The sequence below is a fragment of the Miniopterus schreibersii genome (assembly GCF_964146895.1).
Source record: "Miniopterus schreibersii genome assembly, chromosome: 15".
NCBI classification, from domain to species: domain Eukaryota; kingdom Metazoa; phylum Chordata; class Mammalia; order Chiroptera; family Miniopteridae; genus Miniopterus; species Miniopterus schreibersii.
This window is the reverse complement of record NC_138115.1, coordinates 49,056,410-49,083,328: the sequence shown is the minus strand read 5'-3', so window position 1 is coordinate 49,083,328 and position 26,919 is coordinate 49,056,410. Positions and strand designations below refer to the sequence as shown.

At 60.4% G+C, this 26,919-nt stretch overlaps 1 protein-coding gene across 6 annotated transcripts; it reads right to left on the bottom strand.

Annotated features, from left to right (window-relative positions):
- Positions 1-1,645: 1,645 nt before the first annotated feature.
- On the bottom strand, positions 1,646-26,890 carry PTH1R (parathyroid hormone 1 receptor). 6 transcript variants are annotated; one of them, XM_081160246.1, is made up of 17 exons: positions 26,687-26,890; positions 25,907-26,027; positions 23,472-23,525; positions 21,129-21,251; positions 10,921-11,023; positions 9,218-9,352; positions 7,444-7,554; positions 7,246-7,364; positions 7,015-7,109; positions 6,560-6,755; positions 5,930-6,083; positions 4,350-4,410; positions 3,942-4,008; positions 3,584-3,678; positions 2,775-2,916; positions 2,642-2,683; positions 1,646-2,171 (listed from the first exon to the last, which is right to left on the bottom strand). In XM_081160246.1, the coding sequence occupies exons 4-17, from the start codon at positions 21,201-21,203 to the stop codon at positions 1,797-1,799; spliced, it is 1,770 nt and encodes a 589-aa protein (XP_081016372.1). In that variant the 5' UTR covers positions 21,204-21,251; positions 23,472-23,525; positions 25,907-26,027; positions 26,687-26,890; the 3' UTR covers positions 1,646-1,796. The 6 variants fall into 6 exon arrangements, with proteins under 6 accessions (XP_081016372.1, XP_081016375.1, XP_081016370.1 ...); XM_081160249.1 differs by having other exon boundaries at positions 25,892-26,027; positions 26,687-26,874; XM_081160244.1 differs by lacking the exon at positions 26,687-26,890 and having other exon boundaries at positions 25,907-26,055.
- Positions 26,891-26,919: the final 29 nt, after the last annotated feature.

Here is a 26,919-nt window from a genome sequence, read left to right as displayed (position 1 = left end):
AGCCCTATCTCAGGGTCCATCTGAAGGGAAGGCGGCAGTAAGTCTGAGGAGGAAGCATAGCACCATCCTGTGGGTGCCCAGTCTGAGGGGAAGGCACAGCTCTGTCCTAGGGGTGCCCAGTGGAATGTTTTAGGGTGAGTGGGCCTCCTGGACTTGACTTCAGAAGCCTCCAGAGGGTCTGAGCTGGAAGATGGGCCCTGGGGCCCAGCCAGCTGGGAGGCTCAGTGACTGCCTGTGGGGTGGACGGATCAGTTGCCCTGAAGGCCCAGTGGTCTGGAGGTCCCGTGGCTCTGAGCCTGAGGAGGGTCCTGGGAGGGGTTTGGGGTCTGTCCTGCATGAATCTCCTTCCCCCAGCCGGTGCCTCATCCAGGGTCCTCCCTGACAGCACCCCCCCTTCTCCCTACCGGGCAACCTGCGTCCCCTGACCCTGTGACCATATTCCAGTGGGGACTCTAAGGGGAACTCCAGGACTTCCAGCATCCATGGGCAGCCCTGCTGCTCAGCTTGGCTCAGTGGCCCTTCCGGTCCAGCCCTGTGCCCCTCGCACCATCTCGAGCAAGTCACACCACGTGGAACTCCAGGGGTGCACCAGGCTTCTGGACAGTTGTTTGCCCTGCCCACCATCTGGAAGGTCAGGCGGGGCTAGGCCTGATGCTGCTCAGATTGTGCCCATGCCACCCACCGTGGTCCTGGCCTCATGACCCCTCGCCTAGCCCATAGCGAGGGGGTGTTGGAGGTGGGGAGCACTTCCTGGACACCGAGTCCATGGAGAACAGGACAGTCTGAACTGGAGATGATGGAAGGGAGGGCCAGGCTGGGGCCGCAGCTTGTGCAGAGGCCCAGAGGTGGGCCTCCTTCAGGTCCTAGGAAGAAGCCCAGTCTGGCCAGAGCACAGGATTGCAGCTGGGCCAAGGAAGGCCTCTGCCATTCTAGGACCCAAGACTGGGCTGGGCTAGGCTGGGCAGGGGCCGAGGAAGGTGGGGATGCTTAGTGACCATCTCAGGTCCATAGTGAGTGGCGGAGTCTTGCAGATTCCCACCAGCCAGCCCCCTGGGCTCAGACCCCTGGCTCCCCGGCAGTTCCTGAGCCAGAGTAGAGACCCTGGCCGACCTTCCAGTGGATGGCCCTGGCACTCCCCCTGTACCTCCTGTCTGGTCGCTAGAGATGTGTCAAATCCAGGCTGAGGGATGGGGTCCTATGTGGAGGGCTCCCCGAGTGTCCCAGCCTCCAAGGGGCACAGCATGGTCACTGGACAGGCCAGAAGGGCCTATAGCAGGGCCTCAGTTTTGGGGTGTGTGGCCAGGAACCCAAAGGATCTGTTGTCAGCCCTGGGTAGACAGTGACTGGGTGTTAGGTGGGGAGTTGGCTTAGGGGAGCCTGGGACAAAGGCAGCCTGGATGGGGTACAGCCAAGGTGGCAGAGAAAGGCTGGGATCCACTCCTGCATGTGCCTCCTGGGTCACTGTGTGACAGCAAACGAGCTTCCCTAACCCCAGACAGTGTGCCTCTCCCAGGCCCTTTCTGCTGGGCAGTGCCCTGACCCCAGTGACTGGCCCACAGTTGCTAGACCCCCTCCAGAGGGGACACTCCAGGACTCCCCCACGGCTCCCAGCCCTGCCCCTCCTGCAGTGACTGAGTCCCCAGCTCAGGCCACAGGAAGCCACACACTGCTTCCTTTTCCTTTTTTTTCTTTCTTGTTTCGTCCCCCCAGCCCAGCCATGAGCGGGCAGCCACCAACCATCTGTCTCTCGGTCCATTTATCTGCCCTAGGTCCATATGTCCAGCCCTTGGGTCCCATCACATGACTGTCTCCCACTCCTCCTGCAACACGGCGGGGGGCTGCTCTGGCCCAGAGGCCTCATCCAGCCCCGAGCAGGAGCCGTTGAGGAAGCCGTTATCCTTGGAAGTGGCCGCAGCTGGTGGTGTGGTCTGGAGGGCCGGGGCCGCTGGCTTGGTGTGGCTGGGCAGCTGGGGGTGGCCGTTGGTGGTGGCAGCGGGCAGCAGGCGGGGGCTGAGGGGCAGGCCGAGCCCTGCGCGGGAGCCTACGTTGGTCACACTTGTGTGAGACACCATGGGGCCGTAGCTGTAGCTGCTGCTCCCGCTGCGTGCCTTGCGCTTGAAATCCAGTGCCAGCGTCCAGCGGCTCCAGGACTTCTTGATCTCAGCCTGCACCTGGGGTGGCAGGAGCAGGGCAGCCATCAGGTGTGCCCCTGACCCCTCTGCCACCCATCACCCCAACCCCAGCAGTGTCCCCATTCCTGCTCCTACGACACTCGGCACTGGGTGGAGACAGAGGCAGGGGGGTATTGCTGGAAAATTCCAAGACCGAGTAAAACCCCATCGTGCTCAGAACGTGGTGTCAGGCTGCAGGCAGTTGACACACCCAGAATTTACACGGCTCAGATGGCTCCAAGGGTGGCTGAGTCGTTCATCTGGATTACAGAGAACTCAGCCGTGGGGCTGGGAAGACACTGGGGTGTGCCAGAGATTGATGAGCCCACAAATCCTAGCACGAAGCCTGAGCCTGAATCATCTGGAAAGATTTCTCTGCCTTCAGAATGTTCTTGGAAGAACAAGACTTGGGGAACCCCCTGGCGCTTTTGTGTTCTCCCTGTCTCGCCCCACTGCAGTCCTCTGCTTACCTCGCCATTGCAGAAACAGTATATGATGGCGACAAAAAATCCCTGTGGAAAGAGGCAATGGGGTCAGGGCCCAGGGCCCGTGTCTGGAGAGGGGAAGCAGCGCCCCACCCCCAGCCAGGCCAGCGCTGCGCACCTGGAAGGAGTTGAAGAGCATCTCGTAGTGCATCTGGACTTGCCAGAGCGTCCCTGAGACCTCAGTGTACGGCGTGGCCATGAAGACGATGTAGTGGACGCCAAAGAGCGGCATGAGCACCAGTGTGGATTTGAGCAGCTTCCTGGGCCAGCAGGGAAGGCATGTCAGGGCTGCGCCACCTCCCCCTGGACAGGCTCACTGCCACCCCTTCACTCCCACCCTGCCAGCCCTGGGCTCCAGAAGCCACTAAGGGGCCTGAGGCTCTGGCCACCAGCAGAGGACAAGCCAATTCACCTAGGAAAACACTTAGTTGTCTCAGCAAAGTGTTCCTAGGGCGCCTTGGTTCTGAGGTGTCCTGGGTGGACCATAAATTATACAGTCCCCTGCTGCAGGGCCCTCTGCACCTGCTTAGCCCTCTGCTGGCACTTGTCACTCCCCCACCCCCCACCTCACCTCACAGCTCATCTGCACCTTCTCCAGGCCACACTGCCCACCTGTCCCTCAGACTCCCTGTGGCCAGCTCTTTGAGGAGAGGTCTGGGTTTGTCCTGCCCTTGCAACACCCCCCCCCCAGCTCTAGTGCAGCACCTGGCACCTGAGAAGCCCCGGATGGCTTTGGGGAGTCCCCAGGGCCTGCAGAGGCCAGGAGAGAGTCCGTCACTTTGGGGTGGGGCCAGCCAGGGAGTCAGGAGGTGGGTCCTTCCCTTGAAACAGGCTCAGTCCCGGAGCCTCCGTCTTTGCTTTTGTACAAGGCGCTGCGCTTGGATAACCTCCGAACTCTGAAGAGCGTGGGCATGGTGGGGTGCTCACCGGTACTGCTGCCGAGTGTCACACCGGCCGGCGTTGGTCTCCCGCAGCTTGGTGGCCAGCACCCGCACGATGTTGATGAACAGGATGAAGTTGAGCTGTGGGAGTGAGGGACGGCTGAGTCTCCACGTCCCAGCCGGGCGGGGGCAAGGATGCCAGGCGCCGCCCCGCTCTGCCGCTGCACCTCCAGGGGGCTCCACGGGCCCTCGGTTTCCCCGTCTGGACCGGGATGGGGATCAGCTGCTTCTCAGGCCTTGTGGCTCTGACCCTGGGGTCCAGGGAAGCTTCTACAGGTCCCTGCCAGGGGCTAATCACTGGGTTCTGTGACCCCACCCCCAGCCCCGGGGCCAGCCCTGCTCACCACAATGGAGGCCAGGATGGGCACCTGGATGATCCACTTCTTGTTCCCGGAGCTTAAGTCCCAGCACCTGGGGGAGATTGAGGCATCAGCCCTCACCCTCTCCGTTCCCACCCAGAGCCTGCCCACAGAGAGAGGTCCCAGGGCTGGTCTTCTCTGAAATTAGTTCTTGAGGGGACAGGACAGGGTGTGTTGGGTGTGGCCAAGCTTGAGGCCACCCTCAGTCTTCTTTTGAGATAGCCTCTCATAACCCTGAGGGCGGTACCTGGCTCCAAGCCATACTGAAAATTCCTGAAGCTAGGGCCACTCAGGGCCGGGGTACAGGAGGCCCCTGACATACTTCACGGAGGAAGAGGGTACCAGGGCTGTTTCTGGCCTGTTACTCGGGCCCCCTTCTCCACTTGGACCTACCCGGTGTTGGCCAGGGTAGCTCTCACACTGACCCACACAGCCACGAAGATGGCGGGCAGACCTGCGTGCACAGAGGGGACAGTGTGAGGGACTGCAGATGCTATTCAGAATGTCTCTCCTCACCCCACCATGCCAGTCCCATTCCGCTCATCCCTGATGACCCCCAGCTTACCCCATTTCTGTCCCTGGCCCCCCTCACCCTGGGCAATAAGCTGCTGGGTGACAGAGCAGGTGCTTCCCTGCTGCCCCAGCAGCCTCCTCTCAGGGCTCAGGGCCCGTTCAGCCCTCTCCCCCATCTTGATTCTGCATCTCACACCCACACAATCCCACCTGTGGGGCACGTGGTGAAACGTGAAACTTATCAGAAACAGCCGGTCCAGGCTATTCCTCCTCCCCTCCCCTGAAGGGCACTGCTCTGGGATGGGGGTTTCCTGTGGCGGAGGGAGCCTCTTACCAGCATTTTTCTGTCCCAGCACGGCCCCCACCCCCGCCCCAGTTTAAAAGGTCCTAGCCACCACGGATGAGGCTGGATGGACGGAGAGCTGTCATTTTAGCTGGGTAACGGGCCACAGGGGAACCTCGGTGTGCCCAGGCCAAAGCCAGCTCAGATGGCACATGGTACCTCTGGGTGAGCTCTGACTCTAGAAGGGGAGCCCAGGTCCCCACCCTCCATCCCCCTCACACTTCATTCTAGGCCTGAGTACCTCTGGGAGGGGGAGGGAGTGACCTGGGTTTATGATGAGAAAAGAGCTGTGACATTCCCGTGCCACAGTCACAAAGTTCCCTGTGCTCTCCATTGGTGCGCCCCCCCCCCCCCCCGCCCCAGACACTCTCTAGCCCCAGAGCCTGCCTCAATTCCTCCGGCCAGGCCTAGGTCTCCCCCAACTCTGGGGCTTGCCATGGGTGAGGCCAAGGTTAGGGTGTGTGCCAAGGAGAGGGAGACTGTGGCTGTTGATCTGAGGGCCTCTGGGTGCTGAGAACTGAGAGGGCTCGAGCCACCAGACCTACCCCTCTGCAGTCTGGCCAGTTGCCCAGAGCCCAGCCAAGCTCTGGAGCTGCCAACAATAATGGACAATTATCAGTAACTTGATCCTGGAGCCCAAGGGGGAGGAGAGCAGAGCCCCAGCTACCCATTCTGCAGAGGGGCTGCACAAGCCCGGATGAAGCTGAGAGCCGGGACCACAGACCCTGTGAGCAGCTCCACACAGCGAGGGGACTGGTGTTCACAGTCATGGTTCAGGGGGGGAGGGTCCCAGATCCCAACTCCAGCTCCAGGTTGACCTCTGACCCAAGATCCCACTCTGATCCTAAGCTGAATCTTGACCTGAGAGTTCTCTCCCCCTCTCCTGGGCTGAACCCCAACTCCAGGCTGAGCCTATTCCAGGTGAACCCTACCCAGCCAAGCTGTTCCCTGAGCCTGGGATGAGGACAGTCACAGAAGGGTGTGCAGGCTGCCCACCTGCTGCCCCACATCCGGGGCAGGATATGCTGTGTGGGTGCCTTAGCCTCAGTGGTGCCCTCTGGCCCTGTCACCCATGGTCCCACACTGCCTGCTGCTCCCGGCCCCTCCGCCTGCATACCCCAGCCGAAGGCCGTGAAGCCCCACAGGTACTTCTTCTCAGAGAAGAAGGCCATGAAGATGAGGCTGTGTAGGTACAGCCCCTCCACCAGGATCCAGTAGTAGTTGGTGGCCAGGAAGTAAAGGAAGAAGGTCACGGCCACCCGGCAGCCAGCCTAGGGGACAGCTGCTGTTAGCCAGAGGGTAGGGCCTGCGTCTGGGGAGCGGGGTCCGAGTGGAGAGGGAGTGGGTGGCAGAGGGGGGAGAGGACAAGTGGTGCTAGTGAAGCCCCCAGGAAGGGGTGGCTCTGGTCCAGGCCCCCGACCAAGGGGAGGGGCCGGGGATGCAGTCGGGGCAGGAGGGCTCGAGACAGTGGCAGAGGGCAAGGTGAAGAAGTGGGTGGTTGGCGGGCACAGGGCTGAGGCTCGAGTGCTGCCGGGAGTGGGGGACACTCACAAAGCCCCCGGCGGTAGGGGCTGGAAGCCCGGCCGGCGGGTGAGCGGCCTGAAGCCCGCGCTGGCAGCAGACAGGCAGGGGCGGGGGCCTGGGTGGGAGCGCGGGGCGCGGCCGGGCGGGCTCCCGCGAGGCGGGCGGTGGCGTGGGCCCCGGGCGTGGGCGGCGTGGGCTGCAGGGGGGCGGGGGGCGCACTCACGTAGCCGGCGGCGGCGGCGGCGGGCGGCGGGGGCGCCTGGGCGATGGCGCGCAGCTCTTCCTCCGTGAGGCGCTCGGCCTCGTCGAGGGCGGAGCCCGAGTAGAGCACCGCGTCCTTGACGAAGATGCTCACGGCGCGAAGCATGAAGGACAGGAACAGGTGCATGTGGATGTAGTTGCGTGTGCAGTGCAGCCGCCTGCGGGGCGCGGCACCGCCGTGGGTGGGGGCCCCCGGCCCGGGTGGGGGCACGGCGACGGGAAAGGACGCCCCGCCCCCAGCCCCCGCTCACCGACACTCGCCCCGCCCACCGCGCCCTCCGCTCGCCCCGCCCATCTCCGCCCCGCCCACCTCTGCTCGCCCCGCCCACCGCAGCTCCTCCGCTCTGCTCGCCCCGCCCACCGCTGCTCGCCCCACCCCTCTGCTCGCCCCGCCCCTCGCCCCGCCCCGCCCCCCACCTGAAGTAGGCCAGGATGAGCACAGCCACGGTGAGGGAGGCCAGCGAGACGGAGTAGCCCACGGTGTAGATCATGCCCAGGCGGTCAAACACCTCCTGCGCAGGTGGGGAGACACCAGGGTAAGGGGCAGGGGCCAGGTGAAGGTCGCTGGAGAAGTCAGGCCTAGGTCAGGGGTCACCCAGGGTGCGGGGTCGCCGCATCCGGGCCAGGTTGGGGACTGGGAAGGCTCACCCGCTCCCGGGTCTCGTTGGTCAGGAACTTGACGCACTCGCTGTAGTTGGCCCAGGTCCGGTTGTGCCCCGGCACCAGCTCCCAGCTGCCATTGCGGTCACAGCGACGGTAGGCATGGCCTGCAGGTCCGTGGGAGGGTCAGGGCGACCTCCAACCCTGGTCTGCCCGCGGGCCCCACCCTCTTCCAGCCTGCCTTACCTTTGTGATTGAAGTCGTAAATGTAGTCCGGACAGGGCACGGCCACCACCTCGCCTGGTGCCCCCAGCGGCCAGCACAGGATGTGGTCCCACTCGGGCAGGCAGGGGCGCCCTGTGCCCACAGAGACAGACAGGGTGGAGATAGATACCAGTCAGGTCCATGCTTAGTGACCCAGAGGGGTGAATACACCTTGGTCACCAGGTCCCTCAGGGACAGCTGCACCCCAGGACTGGAGAGCTCAGGCCTGGAGTGCTTTGGGGAGACTGTACTGAGCTCTTACTCCCTACTGTGCCGGGCATCCACCTGGCCTCATAGAACTCACTGCAGCCCCTGTATGCACCGGCCCTGAGGCTGGCAGAGGCCAAGAGAGGTGAGTGATTTGCACAGGTCAGATAGCCCAAGCCCTGCCCCTCAAGTGCTTGGCCCCTGGCAAGGCCTCTCTTTTTTCTCTCTGCTCTTGGTCCCACCTTCCAGGCATCCCTGGAGAAGGGCAAGTTTCCCGACTAACTCCCTCAGCTGAGAATGCTTCCTATGCGACCCTTCCCTGGGGACCATTGACAGGAGGCAGGTCTAACTTCCAGTGCCAGCTGGACTCCCAAAGAGCGGCTGACCTCATGTGGGTGCCCACCCTCTTTGTACTTCAGTTTCTTCACTGGGAAGTTGGCATTGACCATATCAGCCCTGCTCCCACCACCATCCAAGGCCTGCCTGGAGCACCTGCTGTGAGACTCCAGCAGCAGACAGACGGACACTTGGACACTCGTGGGGGAGAGGTAATCTAAGTGCTCATTATGGATTCCAGGCAGGGTGACACATTCCATTGTGGGGCTCCTCTGTGCTATGTGACCTCGGAGGGTCCTCAGTTTCTGAATCTTCCACTCTCTGCCCCCCAGCTCTCTTCTTTTCTCCTGTGCGGCTCCAGCCACAGGACTCTCCAGCCACTCTGGAAGGCTGCCTGGATGGCTGGACCCACCCCAGCTTGGTGAAAGGCTCTCTGTCCTGGGCACCATATCCCCAGCCCCGCCTGGCCAGGCCCACAATTCCCTCTGGTCCCTGGGGAGCCACAGGGTGACCACAGCCTCCCAGATGTGGCCCATCTGGAATCTGCTGCCCACCCAGCCGGTTCAAACCGGCCCTGTGGCTACAGCTTGGGCTCTGCGTTTGTCTCTTCTTACCTCCCTGGGGGACAATGCAGCCCTGCCCCTCCCTCCCTCTCTTCTTTTCTCCCCTCTTTGTCCCACTGTCTCCAGCTCCACCCTCCTCTCCGTAGTCTCTTATGCCCACCTCACTGTGTCTTGGTGCACCCTCCTCCAATATACTCAGTCCCAGTCCCTGTCCCAGTCCCAGTCTGAACCTCCTGGTCCCCTTTCTGTCTCTCCCTGCCTCTTTACCTCAGTCTCTCTCTCTCTGTGTCCCTGGGTCTTTCCCAGCCTCTCCCTGCCTCTGTACCCTTCTCCGCCCCCTCGTCTCCCAGCTTCTCCATCACCTCTCTCCATGGAAGGGTCTGTAGCCCTCGGTCCTCCCCACCCCTGGAATGGTGCAGGGCAAATTCTCTGCCCACATCTCCTGGGGGCTGAGCCCATCAGCTTGCTTGCTTCTTCTGCCCCTTGCCCCCTTGGCTATGTCTCCTCCCAGCCCCTCCCCTGCTTTCCTGGGAGAGGCAGCACCCTCTGCTTTTCCACGAGCGCCCAGGAGCCTGAGCTCACGGGAACGGGACAGGGCAGTGGGGCCGGCGGCCTGAGACGGCCAGCCTCCGATGGAAGCGTGGACCTACCTTGGCGCCTGCTGCCAGTGGGAGCCTCTTTGTCTTCCTCAGATTCAGGGTAGAGCTTCCCGGATGCCTTCTCTTTCCTGGGCTTCCCTGATGTGGACGCAGATGCCCATCCTTTGTCTGATTCCATTATGTCAGCTGGAGAAATCAGGGCAGTTATGGTTGTCAGCTGTGCTACAGCAGGAGACCCAGGGCACCCTCCTGCCTCGCACTCCCTGGTTGTACAACGGGGGTCGTGCCCTGCCCTGCTGACACCCCAACTGTTGGGAGAGCTGAGATGACAGATGAAGAAGTGCTTTACAAACTGTTAAATGCTTGCCAGGTGCAGAAGTAATCAAAGGGATGGAGACTATCAAAGAGGGTTCAAATGGGAGCCAACACCATGCAGTGAGGGATAGACTAGAGGGTTAGGCCGTAAATGTGGGCAACACGTGGGTACAGGTGGCGGCCTCGGGCCCAGAGTGAGCCCACATCTCCTGCGAAGGCCCCACCAGGGGGCGCATGGCAAAAGCAGACATTAGCTATGATGTCAACAGAGGTTACACAGTGAAAATGAAGCCCCGCCAGAGCACTGGGCAGGTCAAAAAGATGCTGGCGTGGAACGGCTGTGCCCGTTTCCCTGCCTGCACCCCTGGGCATCAGTAGGATGGGGGGAGCAGAATGGGGTGAAGTGGGAAGAGAGGGCTGGATCATGAACTGAGGGTATAGAAGGAGGTGCCTCCAGGCTCCCACAACTAGGAAGAAGGCTGGGTTCAGGACCCAGCATGAGGAGGGCCCATCTGACCCCCGAGACCCTGGTGTGACTGGGCAGAGGACTGGGGAGCCATGGGTGGGAATGATGTGGGTGAGAGACCCTGTGAATCCCTGTGAGTGTGAGAAAAGCCTGTGTGCTGCACAGTTGTGTTCAATCTGGTCCTGGGTGTGCCCTAGCATCCTCCCCTGCGGTCTCAGGGCCAGCTCAGGTAGGACGCTGCTCTGGTCAGCCAGTCATTCTGGGCCTGGATTTCTTCCAGGAAGATGAGATTAACCAGGCAGATGTCAGAGGCCTGGATGGGTGCTAATGAGGCCCCATCTCCACTTCTAGGAAATGGACTCAAGATAAAAACCAGCTTGAGAAGAGGGCGGGAGCTGTGAAGTTTGGAAAGCACCCCTCCCACCTTCACCAAGGCAGGGGTCCCACGGAGATGCTGTGCTGGTGGGAGGGTCAAGCACCCTCCCCCGGACAGTGACCATGACTGAAAGGATCATAGATACCCATCTCTAGCCCTCTGTGCTCCTCCCCACCTAGCCCCATGGACCCTCACTTCTCCTGACCTTGGACACTTCTGCCTTGCCCTCTGCCCAGGTGGCCTCCCTCATCCTTCTGGACCTGCCCTGAATACCTCCTCTTCCAGGAAGCTGTCCCAGCCCACCCAGTGGGGTCTAGCACCCTAGTGTGTGTTCCTCACATATCTAAGCAGCTTGGGGGTGATTCAACTGTAGCTGCCCTCAAACCATCTAACCCCCACCCTGGGAGGGGAAGCTCAGGGCATTTCTGAGCCTGCTGACTTTGATCTGGCCAGGCCCACCCCACTTTTGGCCCTCACTTTGGCCTGGGCCCCCTTTATCTGAACCATCCTCCCCTGAGGCCAGTTGGTCCCCAGACTGGGCTCCCACCTTTCTCTGGCGCCTCCCCCTCCTGATCCCGCCCCCCGATCCGCCCCCACCTGGCCTCTGCTGGACTTCTCTGAGCCGCTTCTCGCATTGGGCCTGGGCGCGGTGCAGCAGGAAGATCTGCTCCTCTTTGGTCATGACGTCATCTGCATCCACCTGCCAAGTCGAAGGTGAGACCGTCGGGGCAGGGCAGCAGCAGGTCCCACAACCATCCCAACTTCCCTATCCCAACGCCCCCCTTCCAAAGGCCCTTACTCTGGGATGCTCCAAGGGGTATGGCTGCCTTACCAGAAGAAAAAGGGGGGAGGGAGGTTGTCCCCTGCTGCCCGCTAGTAAACCTGAGTTGCAGCCACTATTCTCTGCCCAATCTGTTTCCCAGGGGGCATGAGAAGGGATGGGATGTCCCAGGATGGGTCCTCACAGGACCCGGCAGCCTTTGGGAACCTGGGTGGGAGTGACCGTGGATAGAGAATGCTGAGTTCAGGGAGAAAAAAAACAGTCCTGAATTCCTTCAAGTCCTAGCACACTGGGGGACCTTGGGAGTCACCAGTTTCCATCCTGACCCTCTCCCCAGTGAACAGTGAGGGCCTCAGCCCTCCCACCCTTGCATTCCGGAGGGAGACGGCGGAGGGAGTGCTGGCAGCGGTCCGGCTAGGCGGGGCACTCCGGTGCAGCCTGTGGGTGGAAGTCACCCCCATCCCCACATCCCACTGCCTCTGGAAGCTGCTTCCCTGCAAGCAGACCTCTTTCCGATAATGCAGTCAGGCCTTTGCTCCCGCTGTTCCGTCTGCCTGGACTTTCCACCCACAGGGCCTCACCAGCACTGCTAAGGAAGGGAACAGGAGCATCTTGGGGCCCGGGTGGGGTGTCACCCCAAGCCTCGGTTCCCGACTTAGGTTGGGAAGGAGTCCGAGGGTGAAGGCAGCATGCTGCCCTGGGAACGGCTCAGTGTGCCCAACCCAGGAGGGAGACCCCCAAGAGGTTAGTGCATTCCCTGAGACACCCCCCGGGACAAGGATATGTCCCCCAGGAACAGGGCTGTGTCCCCTCAGACATCCCAAGGCCAGCTGTGTCCCTTCAGTCTGAGTGGAGCTTTGCCGGGCGGGAGAACCAGCTGGAGGCAGGGGAGGAAGGAGGCGGGCGGGGGAAGGGGCGGCACCCGCGGGTGGGGGCTGGCTGGCTGGCTGGGGTGGGTCAAGGAGCCGGGCTGCAGGGAGAAGTTAATTGACCGAGTCTCTTGGTGGCAGCAGTAAGGGCTTCCAGGGCCAAGGAGTCTCCAATTGGCTCTGCCGGCCTTGGGTTCTGCTGGTTTCACTTAGCAGAGGCGGCTTTGCGCGTGCGCGAGTGGCCCGGTATGTGCACTGGTGTGTGCCCGTCCCTGTGCATTCTCACACGGGGATTGTCCAGCATGCATATGTGGAACCCGAGCCAGAGGTGTCTGGGAACATGCATGTGTGTGTGCATGTGCTCTGGGCAAAGGACTGCGAGTGCACCTTTACCGTGTGTGATGGCTGCTCGTGGGGGTGTCTGTGGGTGTCCGTGCTTGTGCGTGTCTCCGGAGTCTGAGTTGGACACTGAGATCTCAGCTGAACCCCCTGCCTATGGCCCCCAGGAAGGGCTGGAGCAGCTCTGTGTGTGCTTGCTGCTGTCCTCCACCCGCCAGCTATGGGGGGAGGGTAGCTACAGGGGAATGGGCTTGAGGGAGGACAACTCAGGCCTGCCCTAATCCAGGGGCTCCAAGGCTAACCTGAGTTCTCTGTGCCTCTGCTATTGGGGGTCCAGGCTGCTGAGGGGTCTGGCCCCTGTGTAGCTGCCTGGCCTCCCCCACCCCATCATAGCACCCCTTCACTACCATTTCCTTTGTTGCAACTCATACTTCCATCACTAACCACCACCACCACAAACTGTTATCACCTTGACCAACACCACCACCACCACCAGCACCAGCTCCAGCATGAGCACTACTAGTACTATCAGTATAACCACCACTACCACCACCACAAGCACTAACTACTAGTAATATCAGTATAACCACCACCACCACCACCACCACCACGAGCACCAACTACTAGTAATATCAGTATAACCACCACCACCACCACGAGCACCTAACTACTAGTAGTATCAGTATAACCACCACTACCAGCAGCACCATCACAGCTGGTAGAACCTCATTACCCTCCCCACCATCAGTGCTATTTCCACCAGCTCCACCAGCACCATCAGCGCCATCACCAATATTGCCACCAGCCCCCTAATCACTGTCAGCGCCACCTCTGCCATAGTCTTACCCTTACCCCGGCACTCCCCACACTCCCTTGCTTGTTCCCCCTTTCCCTTCTGCCCACCTCCCTCTCTCAAGACAAACAGCTAATGCACCGCATTCTTCCAGCTCCTGGGGAGCTCCTGGGTGACTGACCGAGGCTTCCACCAGTCCCTAAAGATGGGCACACCAGCCCTCTCAACAGACACACTGGCCCACTGATGTGGGCCAAAGCTGATGGCCTAGACTGAAGGCCCTCAGTCATGGGCTGGAGTGCTGGTTTGGCAGACTGACAGGTGTGCTGACTGGGTGATGACCAGGAACTGGCCCAAGGTGTCTGCTCAGCTTCCGCCCATTGCTGTTGGCTTCATCTGGGAACGCCCAGGAGAGGGGGAAGTGTGTGCTTCCAGCCCCCCACAGCCCCCAAACTCCTTCATTCATCCACCGGGTCAGTGCCCCCACCTCTGGCCTCCCTGTCCTGAACGACTCATTTCTGTCACCCAATCATGGCAAAACGGCCATTGTAGCAGGAGGAACTCAAGCCTGAATCAAGGAAGCACCTTCCCAAGGAGAGGAGGGCGGATGCATACCGGGTGCAGCCCCCCTGCCTGGAATGCCCCCGTCACCCCTCCCTCCAGCTGCACCCTCTCTGCATCCAGGCGGTTCTGCCACCAGCACTGGGGCTTGAATCCTGCCTTCACCATGACAGCCTTTGTGTCTCTGGAGAAGTTGCTTAATCCTTGCGCTACCTGTAAAATCAGGGTAACAGGGCTGTTGTGAGGCTTAAATGAGGTACAGCAAGTCCTCACTTAACATCTTCGATGGGTTCGGAGACTTTAAGCGAAGTGAAGTATAATGAAACCAGTTTTACCATCAGCTAATTAAGAGTTGAGTTCCTATGGCACCTCATCAACGTCGTAATCACATTCTTCGAGGACCTACTGCATCCCACGAAGAGCTGGGCAGCACTGGGGCCCAGGAGAAGCTGGTTGCTATTGTTACTGTCAGCAGCAGTAGCACCAAGTCATGGCGATGGGCCCCCTCCTGCCGGGTGCCATGGGTGCCCCCAAGCCGGAGACCCAGAGTGGCAGAGGGAGATGATCTGGGTAGATGTCTGAGTGCAGAGGGCCACAGTGAGGGGCAGGTAGGAGGGTGGGACTCCGAGGACTGGGAAGAGGCAAGAAGGAGGGCCTGCTGGGTGCCTTGCAAGCTTTTGGGTGGAAGGACCGCCCAGTGACTCCTTGCATTTCTGGATCCACCCTGGACTCACACTAAGATTCAAGGTCCCTGCTTGGGCTTGCAGGGTCAAGAGGGCCCCTCCGCTGACTGAGGCACCCTTATCTCCTGGGGGTGGTGGTGAAGATGCTGACAGCTCTGATTTTCCTCTTGGCCTGGCGACTCCGTCTGCTGCTCCCACCCCTCACCCCACGAGCCTGCCCCTGCAGGGTTCAGGTCTTCTTGGCCCAGTGCCTGGTGCAGAGGACTCAGACTTGCAGCATCTTGGACCCAGCATCGTGGGTCTAGGCTTTCTGGGGCAAACACTGAGGACCCAGGGTTGGGTCATGCCCAGGGGTCAGTCAGTCCACACCCACCACTGATGGGACCACCCAACCCTGGTGCCAGGTGTCCCAAACCCCCCTCCCCCACATCCCTCCAGTGGTGGTGGGTTAGAGCTGACTTCCCCTGACCTAACCATCGCAGGGCTCGGCTTCAACATGCCCCCTGTAGCACACGTTCAGCCCAGCACGGAGCCTTCCTGTGTGCACGCGTGTGAGTGGTGTGTGGCCTGTGAACGTGCGGCGGTGGGGGCACGACCCGAACTTAGCCCGAAACTGGGGAAGGGGGAGAGAGGCAGCCAGGGAGCGCGGAGCTGGTGCTGGTGGAGCTCCAGGCAGGGGGCAGGTGGGGGCTGGAAGCCAACATGTTATTTACAAACACGGACGCTGCGTCCCAGGGAGAGTAGTGTGTGGTCAAGGGGCCCGGATGTGTTTCTCATTTCCTGAGCTCAGAAGCCTAGAGGAAGAGAAAGCCATCTGCTTACTGCCCCTCCCGCCGGGAGCAAGCAGCTCCTAACCCAGCTCCCGAGACCACCCCACTGAGGATGGTGTTGGAGCAGGGGATGGCAGCGATGGTGGCAGCGAGGACCATGAGGTGGCAACGTCAAGGCTGGGGATGGTGATGGAGGTGTGATGGTGACAGTGGTGGTGGACAGAGCCAGCTCCATGCCACTGACCAGATGAGAGCCACTCCTCTCAGTGCCTCTTCTAACTGCCAAATTCCACACATTTGCTGTCTGATCCCAGACAGGCCTAAATTCTCCTTCTCCGGGCAAAACTATGGAGGAAATACAAGGGATCCTTCTTCCGCGGCTGACACCTCCGCCTCTGGGGAAGGTGCTTCTCCCGCTGCACAGCGGTAGCCTCGGGATGCCCTCTTGGGTCATCTCCTCCATCCCTCTGCCTGAGGTCAGCCTGGTCCCCTGGGGGGAAGGCAGCTGTTGGCCTCTTGCTCACCTCTAGAGGTGGCAGATCACTTGGTGGTCATCCCTGGACGCGGCCAGTCTCTCCTGCCTTGCAGAAGCCCCTCTACCTGTTGGCACCAGCCACTGCTCCTGGACATTAGCCACACGTCCCTCACCTTCCACTACATCCCATCTTACAGACGGGGATACAGGTTGAGCGTCACTGTTAAAAAGAAGAGGGCCGGGCCAGGCCGGTGTAGCTCAATGGTTGAGCATCGACCCATGAACCAAGAGGTCACAGGTTCAATTCCCAGTCAGGGGCCACATGCCTGGGTTGTGGGCTGGATCCCCAGTAGGGGGCGTGCAGGAGGCAGCCGATGATCAATGCTTCTCTCTCTCTCCTTCTCCCTTCCTCCCTCTAAAGTGAAGAAAAACATATTTTAAAAGATGAAGAGGACCAGACTGGCACTGAGGTCTGCTTGACACAGAGGCTGCAACCCTAGAGGAGGGCGAGGCAGTAAGTCCCCAGCCACCTGGATCCTCTAGCTCCAGCCTCAGCGCCGGCTTTCCAGTCCTTCTGGATCGTGTCTTTTGCTGCACCAAGCAAGCGCCTCCACAGAGGTAATTCAGGGGTGGAGGCAGATATACAGGCGGTCAGATGGTGATGGTGCTGCCGGTGGCGGCTTGTGCTCAGCTCTAACTGCAGAGGACACTTGTGCCTCCAGAAAAGCCAGGAGAAAACCTTGGCAAACAGGAGACCCCCCTTGTGACCTCCTGGCCTTCCTGCACCTCTCCTCCAGGTTCCACTCCTGGGACCTGTGCTGGCACCCTCGACGTCTCTCATGCCAGCTGGCTAGGGACTGCCCCCACCCCTTGCTGCCCTCAGTCTGTCCGGCTGGCCCGAGCAGGCTGGGACGGGCTCCCTGCCGGGGACACTCCTGCCTGCCACCGCTGACAAGTGCGGACTTTTCCTCCCCCTTGCCAGGCCTTCCTGAACAGGCTGCCTGTGTTCGGGGCTGGGAGGGGCTGGGGGAGGCACTGTGACGCCTCTCATCCTGGCCAGCGTGGATGCCTTCAGGCAGGCGGTGGGATGGAGACTGGATGGTGGAATTGGTGGCTAGGACAGGGTGGATCTTCGGCAGCGGCCTGTACCTGGGCTAGGGGACCAAGGCCCGGAAGCACGGTATGGCCTAACCTAGCCAGCCTGTCAGCAGAATAGGATCCTACCAGGTCTCCCCTCGGCGCGAGGCTGGTCCCAGAGTTGGGGGTCTCAAGGGTTTGGAGGTTTCCAGTTCTCTGAGAATCTGAGCAAAACTTTGCACCCTCTCCCAGTCACACTATATTTTGCAGAAAATTCAAGGGGTCTGCAAAAACTCCCACCACAACCTTTCTTTTTCCCAGGGACTCTCTCTCTCTCTGGCCTTCCTGATGTGGTGGCCGGACCAGGGAGTGTCCCCAGAAGGCCCACGACAGGAATCTGGGGGAGGCCGCTTGATGCCTCATTAAAACATTCCGAAGAAAACCCAAGTTCCCGAGGGCTCGGCCCCCTCCCCCTGCTCTGTCCACAGGCAGTCCCCAGAGTTGGCGGCGGAGGGGGGAGAGTTTAAAGGGCAGGTGATATAAAAAGCTTCAACAAATCAATACGAAAAAGACAAATAACCCAGTAGAAAGATGGGTAATGGCTCTGAGCAAGCTCTTAGAAGATGGACCGTAAACCAGCGTCAAGTTCAAAAGCTCCCTGGTAATTGGCAAATTAAAATGACATGAGACACCACTTTCCACCTATCAGAATGGCCAAGGTGATGAAAAGAACCCTCACACTACCATATGTGACAGAGTGGGGGAGACCCGCCTGCCCACTCCTGGGGCTGGGACTAACAACCCGCAGTGGCTTTCTAGAGCGCAGTTTGGCCACGTCTACGAAAATGACAAATGTGTATGTTCTCAGACCCAGCAGTGACAGAACCTTGAAATACCCCACTGCGAAATGGTCACACCGGGACACAAGAGGGCATTTCAAGGAGCTTCCCTCCCACCGTCTGGACCCTCTCTCTCTCTCGCTCTCTCTCTCTCTCTCTCTCTCACACACGCACACACACACACACACACACACGAAAAGTAGGAGGAAACTATGTACATGTGCATTCCTGGGAACTGCTGCCCGAATCCCAGGTTTGGGAATACTATGCGGCATTAAAAAAAGGAGGTTTACATTTACTGACTCGAAGGTCTCCAAGGTGCACCTGTAAGTAGAAAAATGCATGTGGCTGAGCCCTATCTACAAACTGATAACCTTTATTTAAAAACAAACAGAAAACAGTAGAACAAAACTATCTGCTTGGTAGGTACAAAAAAGCACCTTTGAAAACTCACAGAAAAAGGTCCGGAGTAAACAAAGATGAAGTTTGTTTAACCTGTATTATCAGACTCTTTTATAAAAAAGAACATTTTCAAGTGTTAGTTATGAAGTTAAAACTAAGAAAATGAACGTAAAAAACCCAGGATTTTATTTTTTAAAAAAAGAAAGGAAGAAAAAGAAAGCCCAGAGTGGACCTGGGGCTCTCCTACCAGCACATGTCCTCACCCTGCTTTGGAGGAAGCAGCTCAGTGCCGGACGGAGCCTGAAGACCTTGGTTCAAATCCCACCTCTGCAGAAGACCCACTGTGGGCACCTCAAGGTCCTTGCCCATAGAACGGGTGGGTGAATGGATGGTGTGAGAAGACACTGGTATCGGTTTCTAGCTCAGAATCTGGGGACAGCCTGGTTCCCTCTTGTGTCTAAAAGTGAGCCCTGTGGCAGAGCTGCCGCTGGAGCAGGCTAGGAGGGGTCCCTTGCACCCCCCCCCCACAGTTCCTCCTGAGTCTGACTCTGAGGTGACATCTCTACACTTAAAGCCAGTCCCCTACAATGACCTTCAGCCTCTCCTCCTGCAGTTTCTCCTTCTCTTGTCCCTAGGATGAGGCATCCCCAAGGATAAGACCACCCCTTGGCCCCCTACTGACAATCTGCAGGCCCATCCCTCCCTCCAAACTTCACTCCACCTGACCCCCCACCTCGCAGTCACTCTTCCCTGTAAGGTACAAAATGGACCAGCTGGGTCTGGCCACAGCCAAGTGTGCTCCCAGTGGGGCGCTTTTTAGTCCCCCAGCAATGAGATCCTTGGAGACGTGAGCCTGGTCCTGGGGGCTGGCTGGGCAGGCAGCACCCAGGTTTGGTGACAGAGGCTATCAGCTGAGCAGGTGGGCTTGGTGGGCACAAGCGCAGATCTGGGTGGGAGAGGCAGTGCCTGGATTCAGGAGAGGGAGCTGGCAGGCCTTCAGTCTCTTGCCGGCTCCTGCTGAGCCCAGGGGACCCAGAGGGTGTTGGGTGGCACTCGGACCATATCCTCTGGCCCTGAAGCCACGAAGGGTCCAGTGCATTCACAGCCTGAGAGTCCAGCTGCAGATGCCCCACAAGGTCCTGAAGCAGGCTCAGCCCTGACATCTCCTCAGCCGTGGGCCAGAGCTAAGCCAGGCAAATTCTCTGCATGTGCCTCAGTTTCCCTAGAAACCAGTGTAGTGCCTTGGGGGACACATTATCCTCTACCTCACAGAGGCACAGTGTTTGGCATGCAGTAAATAATGGTCATAATGGTTGCATGAGTCAGGTCAGTTAAAAAGTCAGGACAATATCAGAACCTTTCTCAGAGGCGGTTGGAAGGATAAGCTAGTTGCTGTTGTAAAGCGTTTAGGACAGTGTCTGGCAAGTAGATAGCGCTACAGAGCATTTATTAAACAGAAGTAAGAAACCAACAAACCTGGGTGCAAATGTGTCCACCAATGCACACACACGCAAGCACAACTATGCTCCTCCAAGTCATGTGCGGACCCACAGCTTCGGACACACGTGTGCTCATACATGGACTCAAGAAACACACACAGACCCAGAGAACGCCATGCCGAGCCCCACAGAGCCCTGCTCTGACACACAGATATACTCACAAGACACCCGAGCCTATCACCCTGTCTATCCCTCCACAGTCACGTGCACACATATGTGCACACGGACAGTGCTGGCTGGTTCTGCACAGTGGCTGTGCTCACACACCCTGGAGGGGTCCTGGGAAAGGTGCGCCTGGCCCAAGAGGGGGACGAGGAGATGGCTGTGGGCCCTGGCATTCACCGGGGTTCGCCTCTGAACCTCCGTTTCCCTGTCTACAAGTCCTCATGGGCATGTCTCTGACTTTGGGAAGCCAGAGTCGTGGGGCACGGGCACTGATGAATGAGGCATGCTGAAGTCCGCAGCTGAGGAGAGCCTTGGAGCGGGATTCTTAGGCAAATGTTTCTTTCTTGCTGTCTTTTTACAGATGGGAAAACTGAGGTGTGAAGGACAGCCCAAGGTTACACAGGCACTGGGCAGAACTGGAGGAATCCAGAGGTACTGCCTTCCCCTTGGGGCTCTGCCTGGGTGGGGAGCCGGTCAGGAGGCGGCTGCTGCCTGCCTGTCTTTCTAGAAGGCAAATGCCCTCACCTGGGGTGCGGGGGCCGGGGGCAGCAGGGGCCTTGAAGTCAAACACACTCCTCAGCAACGGGCTGGCCCCCTGGGACAGGGCTGGGGTGGGATCTGACTGACTTTCCTGGAAAAGGCCCCCAAACCCTGGCCCGGAATGAGGAGGGTGCCGCTCGTCCATGTCTCCAGCTCTCAGCCTCTGCCAGTGTCTCCCTGTTTTTCTTTGCTATTCTTGGTCTATCTATTCCTCCTGCTCTGGGGAGCAATCATCCCCACCCCCTTTTGTCTCTGTCTCTTCTCTCTCTCTTCTCATCTCCCATTCTGTCTTTTCTGCTCCCTCTGGTCCCCTCTTGGCCTCTGCTCTCAGAAGGGTACGGATGGGGTCCCCCATCTTCCCAGAGTGTTTCTCCTGTAGAAATGTTCTGTAAGGTTAGTCTCCTTTAGGGGACTCCATCCCTGCTCCATGCCACACCACACCCGCCTCCCTGGGCAAACAGCTTCCACTCTGGATAAAGCTGGGCATGAGTGCATGTGTGTGTGCATGCCCGGGATCCTGAGAGCTGGAGGGTCCCCTAAATCCTACCCCCTGCCTGGGCGATTCTGACCTCAGACCCAGAGGCCTGTGTCCTGGATTGCAAACAAAACTTGCAGAAAACGGAGGCCCCCAGAGCAAAGTCTGTGCACCACATCAGGGCCAAAGCCCAGTCTTCTGCCAGATCACGCTGTCATCTTTGAGGGAGACGCAACCAGAGCACTGGTGCTCACAGAAGAGGAAGATAGGGGATCCCCAACCACAGATTTCCAGACCTGGGACCCCAAACCCAGGCTTCAGAAACAGGGAGAACTTAAGGAGGCATCTGGAACCCAGAACTCAGCCACCCCAGAGACAGCAGGGCACCGAGGATGCGGGGTCAGAGGGAACCCCCATCCATCTAAAGTTCACATGACTCGGAGAACCCACGACTCTGCGCCCTGGACACCCCTCCTCTCCCCAGGGACCCCAAGAGCAAGCCCGCAGCCTGTCCTGGAGTGCGGGCCAGGGACTTACCAGAGCGTACGCGGAGCTGAGCACCGGGCAGCAGAGCAGGAGCGCCAGGCCGGGCGCGATCCGGGCGGCCCCCATCACCACCGCCTAGGGCCCCGTCCCTCGGGGCAGCCGCCGCCGCCGGCCCTGGTGACGGTGGTGGGGTACAGAGCTGCGTCAGGCCGGGCTGCCCCGCCCACGCCCGGGCCTAAGAGACCCCGGCGGCCCGGCGGCCCGAGGCCCCGGGGCCCGACGCGGGGCCCATGCGCCGAGGGCGAGCGAGCGAGCGCAGAGCAGAGGGAGGAGGCAGGGAGGCGGCCGGGGGCCGGGCGGCGGCGGGCGGGCGCCGAGCGCTGCGGAGCTGCCCGTCTGCCTCGGAGCGCAGAAATCACATCCATATGGCCGGGCCCCCCGCCCCCGGCCCGCCCCCCGCCCTCCCCTCCCGCGCCGCCTTTTCTTTTTCTTTTGGGGAACTGGGAGCTGTGGCTTCGCCCCACGCCCAGTGGGGGAGGGGTCGGGGGAGGGGTTGGGGTCCGGGTCCGCGGGGGGCGCACGGGCTGTTATTTTTAGCTCGGCGGCGAGCGCGGGGGGGCGGGGCGGGGGGCGCGTTTCGAGCCGCTCGGGCGCGCTGCTTGGGGACGTGAGCCCAACTCTGCAACGACCCTGAAACCTTCGGTGGTCCGGCCGCCTGCTCCTAGCTCCTCCACCCCCTCAGGTCCCCATCCCGCGCACCGCCGCCTCCGGCACCCCCTCCCTGTCCCCGGCCGGAGCCCCGCCTGCGCCCGCGCCGTTGGGGCGCGCTCGCGGCCAGGACGCTCGGTCCGTCTGTCTGTCAGTGTGTCTCTAGCTCCCCCGGCCTTGGCCTCCGTTCTTCCAGCAGCCCCGAGCTCCGTTTCGGTCACTCCCCGGCTCCCTCCTTCCCCTCCCCCCTTCTCTCTCTACGAAAACATTTGCAAGTTTCCAAAAAAGCCACGGAGCCGAGAGGCTCGGGGCTGGCGGCTCCGCTGGGCTCCGAGGAGGCGCCGCCGCCTGACACCGAAACGAACCAGCTCGCCCGCCCCGGCCGAGTCCGGAGTCACCCTTCCCCGACTCGGGCCTCCTCCCGTGCGCGCCGGCCCCGACCCCCGACTTACTCCGAGCGCGCCGCCGCAGCCCCCGCCTAGCCATGGATGTCGGGGACCCCCCGACAGTCTCCCCAGGACAGCGCCCCGTCCGCGGCCCCGGGGGTTCTTCATGGAGCTCTCGGGATCCCCCCTGGCCTGCCTGGCTTCCAGCACCCCCCGCCCGGCCGCCGCTCGGAGCCGCCGCCCGCCGCGCGCGCCTCTCGCCTGGGCGTCTGCTGCTCCCCCTCCCCCGCGGCCGGGCGCCGCTTCCCTCCCCCAGCCCTCCCTGGGCCTCTCCCGCCCCCGCCCCCCTCGGTCGCCTCCGACGCGGTGTGTGGGGCGGCGGAGCGAGCGGAGCCCGCCGCCCCCCGCCCGGGACGCTCCCCTAGAGGCCGCGCGCGGCGCGGGGCGCACGGCGGCGGGGTGTGATTGTGGAGGGAACGGGGTCGGGAGCTCCGACATCGGGGCCTGGGAACTTGGCCCGGGCCGCAGCCGCCGCTCCTTTCTCGCCTCCGGGAGGGCACAGACGTTATGTTTCCCCATCGTCCGGCCCGGGCCGGTGACCGCGGGCCTTCAGCCGCGACGCAGGCCCTCTTCACCAGAGGTGCCCCGCGCGCCCCGGCCCGCGGCGCTGTCTGTTCGCCCGCGCGACTCCCGCATGTGCTGGACCAGGGTCCCCGGGGAGGCTGCTCGCCCGCCCCCGCCTGGACCCCCAGCCTCGGGGACGTCCCGAGGAGGCCGGCCCGCGGTGCGCGCAGGCCCGCCCCGTCCGCGGCCTCGCGCCCCTCTCTCTTCCTCCCCAGGGTCTCCCCGGGTGCGGGTCCCCCGGAGTCTCGACCCATCCCGACGCCCGCCCAGCCTCCTCAGCTCCGCCCCTGACTCCACCCCGGGCGGCTGGAGGCCCAGACCCCCGCCCGCGCGCTCCGCCTCCTTCTCCCACAAGGTCACACCCCCAAACGCTCTGGGCGGGCTCTGGTCCTCAGGGGACCCACGGCTCAGGGGAAGAGAGGGAGGAGTCTTTGGGGACTGGGGCGGGGCGGGGCTTACGTGCTTTGGCGGGGTGGGGACGCCAGAGCAACTAGGAGAGGGGGCCTGGGACCCCCCAGGTCTACCACCTCTCAGGACCAGGCTGGGAAGCTGGGGTGCAGGAAGGGCCTGGGGTTCCTGGACAGGAGGGCTTTAAGGATGGTCCGAAGGAAGCTAATGTGACTGTCGGGACCCCGGGAAATGTAATCCCGACCTATGCCCTTGCTTGCTCACTTACCAATTGTGTATTCTGGGCACGACTGTCCCGCCGTCTGGGTCTCAGTTTCCTCATCTGTAAAACAGAGGGTTGACCAGTTGACTCAAAGGGCACTTTTAAAAAAATAACTTTATTGATTTCAGAGAGAGAGAGAGAGAGAGAGAGACATCCATGATGAGTCATTGATCAGCTGCCTCCTGCACGCCCCCTACTGGGGATGGAGCATGAAACCCCGGTCATGTGCCCTGACTGGGAATCGAACCTGAATCTCCTGGATCATAGATCCATGCTCAACAGCTGAGCCACGCTGACTGGGCAAAGGGCACCTTTAACGTTACTGTTTTAGTGCCTCCTAGGATGTGTGTCCAGACCCATGGGCTCTGGGAGCTCCCCCCGACTCAGCTGTGAAAATTGAGTTCCTCAGAACCCCAAAACCCTCTCCCTCAATGTGAATGGGTCCCCAAGCCCAAGCCCTAAGGCCACTGGAATCCAGCTGCAGCCAGCCTTCCTGGCAGCCTACCCCTCTCCAGGCTCCAACCCACTCATCTCCCAGACTGTACCCCCAGCTCTCTTCTCCATACGTTCTATGGCCACACACCCCTCAGTGCCCGGATACCCTCAAGTGTCTTGTCCTGGCATTTGAGGGCTGTGCTGTTGGAAGCAGTTTCCTCCAAAGATGACTGTTCCCAACAGGTACCATCCGTGGCCTTCTCCCCATGTTCACTCTCCTGCCTTTGCCTTTGTTGTTTCCTTTGCCAGGATTATTCTTCTCTGGCTGGTGTAAAGGACGTCCCTTTGTCCTTATGCCCCCATCTCCTCAACTGCTGGGGTGGGTCTCTGATTTGGGGGCTGCTCCCTATGATGTGTGGCCCCTATGGTGACAGAGGCCCAGGTGCCCAGAGTGGGCACCTAAAGAACACTTGTGGTTCTCCGGTGTTATATTTTGATGGTCTCAGCTTTATGTCTCTGTTTCTAAGCCATTCTATTTTAAGTTTTATGATTGATGACCACTGAGCACCCCTGCCCCTTGGTGATAGTAAAAAAAACATTCACGGAGAGATTGGGGGAACTGAGAGGTAAAACTAGGGGCTGATGGGGGAGTTCTTCATAGGTCTGATATCAGAAAGCTTGAGATTTGGAAACAATATTTGTACTTGGAAGGACCAGGGTAGGCTGTAGATAGGACTGCAGAGAGAGGTCTGATGGGCTCTGGACCCCTTAAAGTTAGCCATAACTCATGTGTCTCACCCCAGAGTCCCCTGCTGGACATTCCACCACTGTGGGTGGGGCCACCGATCCCCTAACTCACCCCAGGCCTCTGGTTAAAGTGCCACCACGGGGGTGGGGTGTCACACATTAACTGGTTGAAACCCAGCCTGCCCTTTTTGACAGGCAAGCCCCAGGGCCCCAAGGTCAGTTTCTGGTCAGTTTCAGGTCAGTTTCAATGGCATTTTGAAAGGCCTAGGTGGGGGCAGGGAGTGGGAGAGAGTCCCTGTGGGGACTCCTCTCTCTGATTCCAGACTGGGGACTAGGAGGAGGAGCCAAGGTGGTCACTAGATCCCAGAACTGGAGCAGGGACTTGTGCCTGGTGCAGTGGCCCTAGGCTGACAAGCCTCTGCTACCCATCAACTGCCAGCCCAGCAACAGTAGGGCTCTGGCCAAGGTACACAGGCCCTGGGGCCAGAGTGAGCACAGGAAAGACAGAGGCTCAGTTCTCAGCTCTGCAGCCCCACCTTACTCTCGCAGAAAACCCATCACCCTGGCCTGGGGGCAATGGCCTGCAGACCCCCAACACTTTATCCCCCACCCCCTAGCCCAAATCAGCCTCAATCACAATCTCAACCCTGATCTCAGACTGAGCTTTTCCCGTCTGACCTCTAACCCCTGGCTGAACCCTGACCCCAGGCTAAGCCTCCACCCCAGCCTTAAACCCAGATCTCTCTCAGGTTCCAGGCTCCTCTGGAAGATTTTCAAGTCAAGGGGCCAGTAGGGGAGGGGATGGCCAGGCCGTAAGTGAACCGAGGTGCCACTTTTACAGCCATTTCGGCTGCTCATAAACACCCCCCACCCCATCCCCCACTGGGCTGAGTCACTAGAGGCTCCCGCAGCAGCTGCTGGGGCAGCCCCCTCCCCTTGCAGCAGGAAGCCCGGTTTCTCACCTCTCAGGAAGACCAAGGGAGGGAAGCTGGGGGCACAGGGGGTCTGGAGGCTCTGTTGAAGGCAGGGGGCACTTCCAGGGCAATTTGGGGTGTGGGTTTCCTGTCCCTACTGATCACATGGTCACAGGCCCCCTGTTGCTGTAGTGCCAGTTCCAGAGGTGTCTCCATGAAGGCATGCATGCCTTGTCTGCCCCAAGGCATGGCACAGGTACACAGAGGCACTATCTCAGTGGAGTACCACAGCCTGGCCCATCCCTGCTGCACTCAGGCCCCAGGACTTACCTGGATCCCACTCACCTGGAACCTATAAGACCTTCCAAGTAGAGCCTGGAGCCACAGAGCAGAGTTAGGTTGGCCATGGGGAGGCCATGGATAGCTCTGAGCAGCTTCTGTGGTTCAGGCCTAAACAAAGATGTTGCTATTCAGGACAGAAAAAGACCTGAGTCAGAGCTTTTGTTTAAAAAGAAAAATTAATTATTTTTTACCAAGCCCTGCACTGTCCCAGGACTTTGTCCCAGGCCCCTTGTGGGGGAGCAGAGGCAGGTTCAAGTGCACCAGTATCCAGGTGCCCTGGGCCGGGCCCTCCCCGCCCCTTTCCACGGGTCTGCCTGCCAAGCTCCCAGGCTAGCTCTGTCCCTAAGGTGTGTGTGCCTCGGTGGTCCTCTCCTTGCCCTCTCTCTAACTAACTGTCCTTCTGTCTGTTCCGGTGTCCCTGTCTGCCCCTTCCAACCCTTTCCACATCTCAGAAATTTCAAGCCACCATGGCATACAAGCACAGCCCTGATAAGTGACTTCATTCAAGTTTTGCACACCTGAAGAAATCAGATGGGGGCTGAGGTGGTTCATACCCGGGTCACAGGCAGGAAAACAGATCTGAGAAGGCCTGACCTCCCAGCACTAGGTACTCAGTGGTGGCCAGCCAGGAGAGATATGGGGACCCTCATTCTACCCTTGTCCTGACCCCTGCAGCCCTGCAGCAACCCCATATCTAATTCATTGCCCACTGGAACCTGAGCTCCTGGCTTGAAACCATCCCGCAAACCCCGAGTGCCCCCCAGTGCCTCCCAGGCTCAACACCTGCTTATGCAGCTACAGGTCAGAGAGGCAGAGGGCTGTGGACGAAACGCCCTCCCTCTGCGGGTCTGCAGAATGAGCTGCGGCAGAGCCAGGGCTGGATAGACGGGGAGGAAGGTACCATACACGAGCCTGGAATTTCAACCCAGAGCCCGGAGACCCTGGTTGGAGGCTGCCATCTGCCTGAGCCTGGCCGGAGCTGGTTTGAGTCTGGAAGTCCCAGGCCAACCTGACCA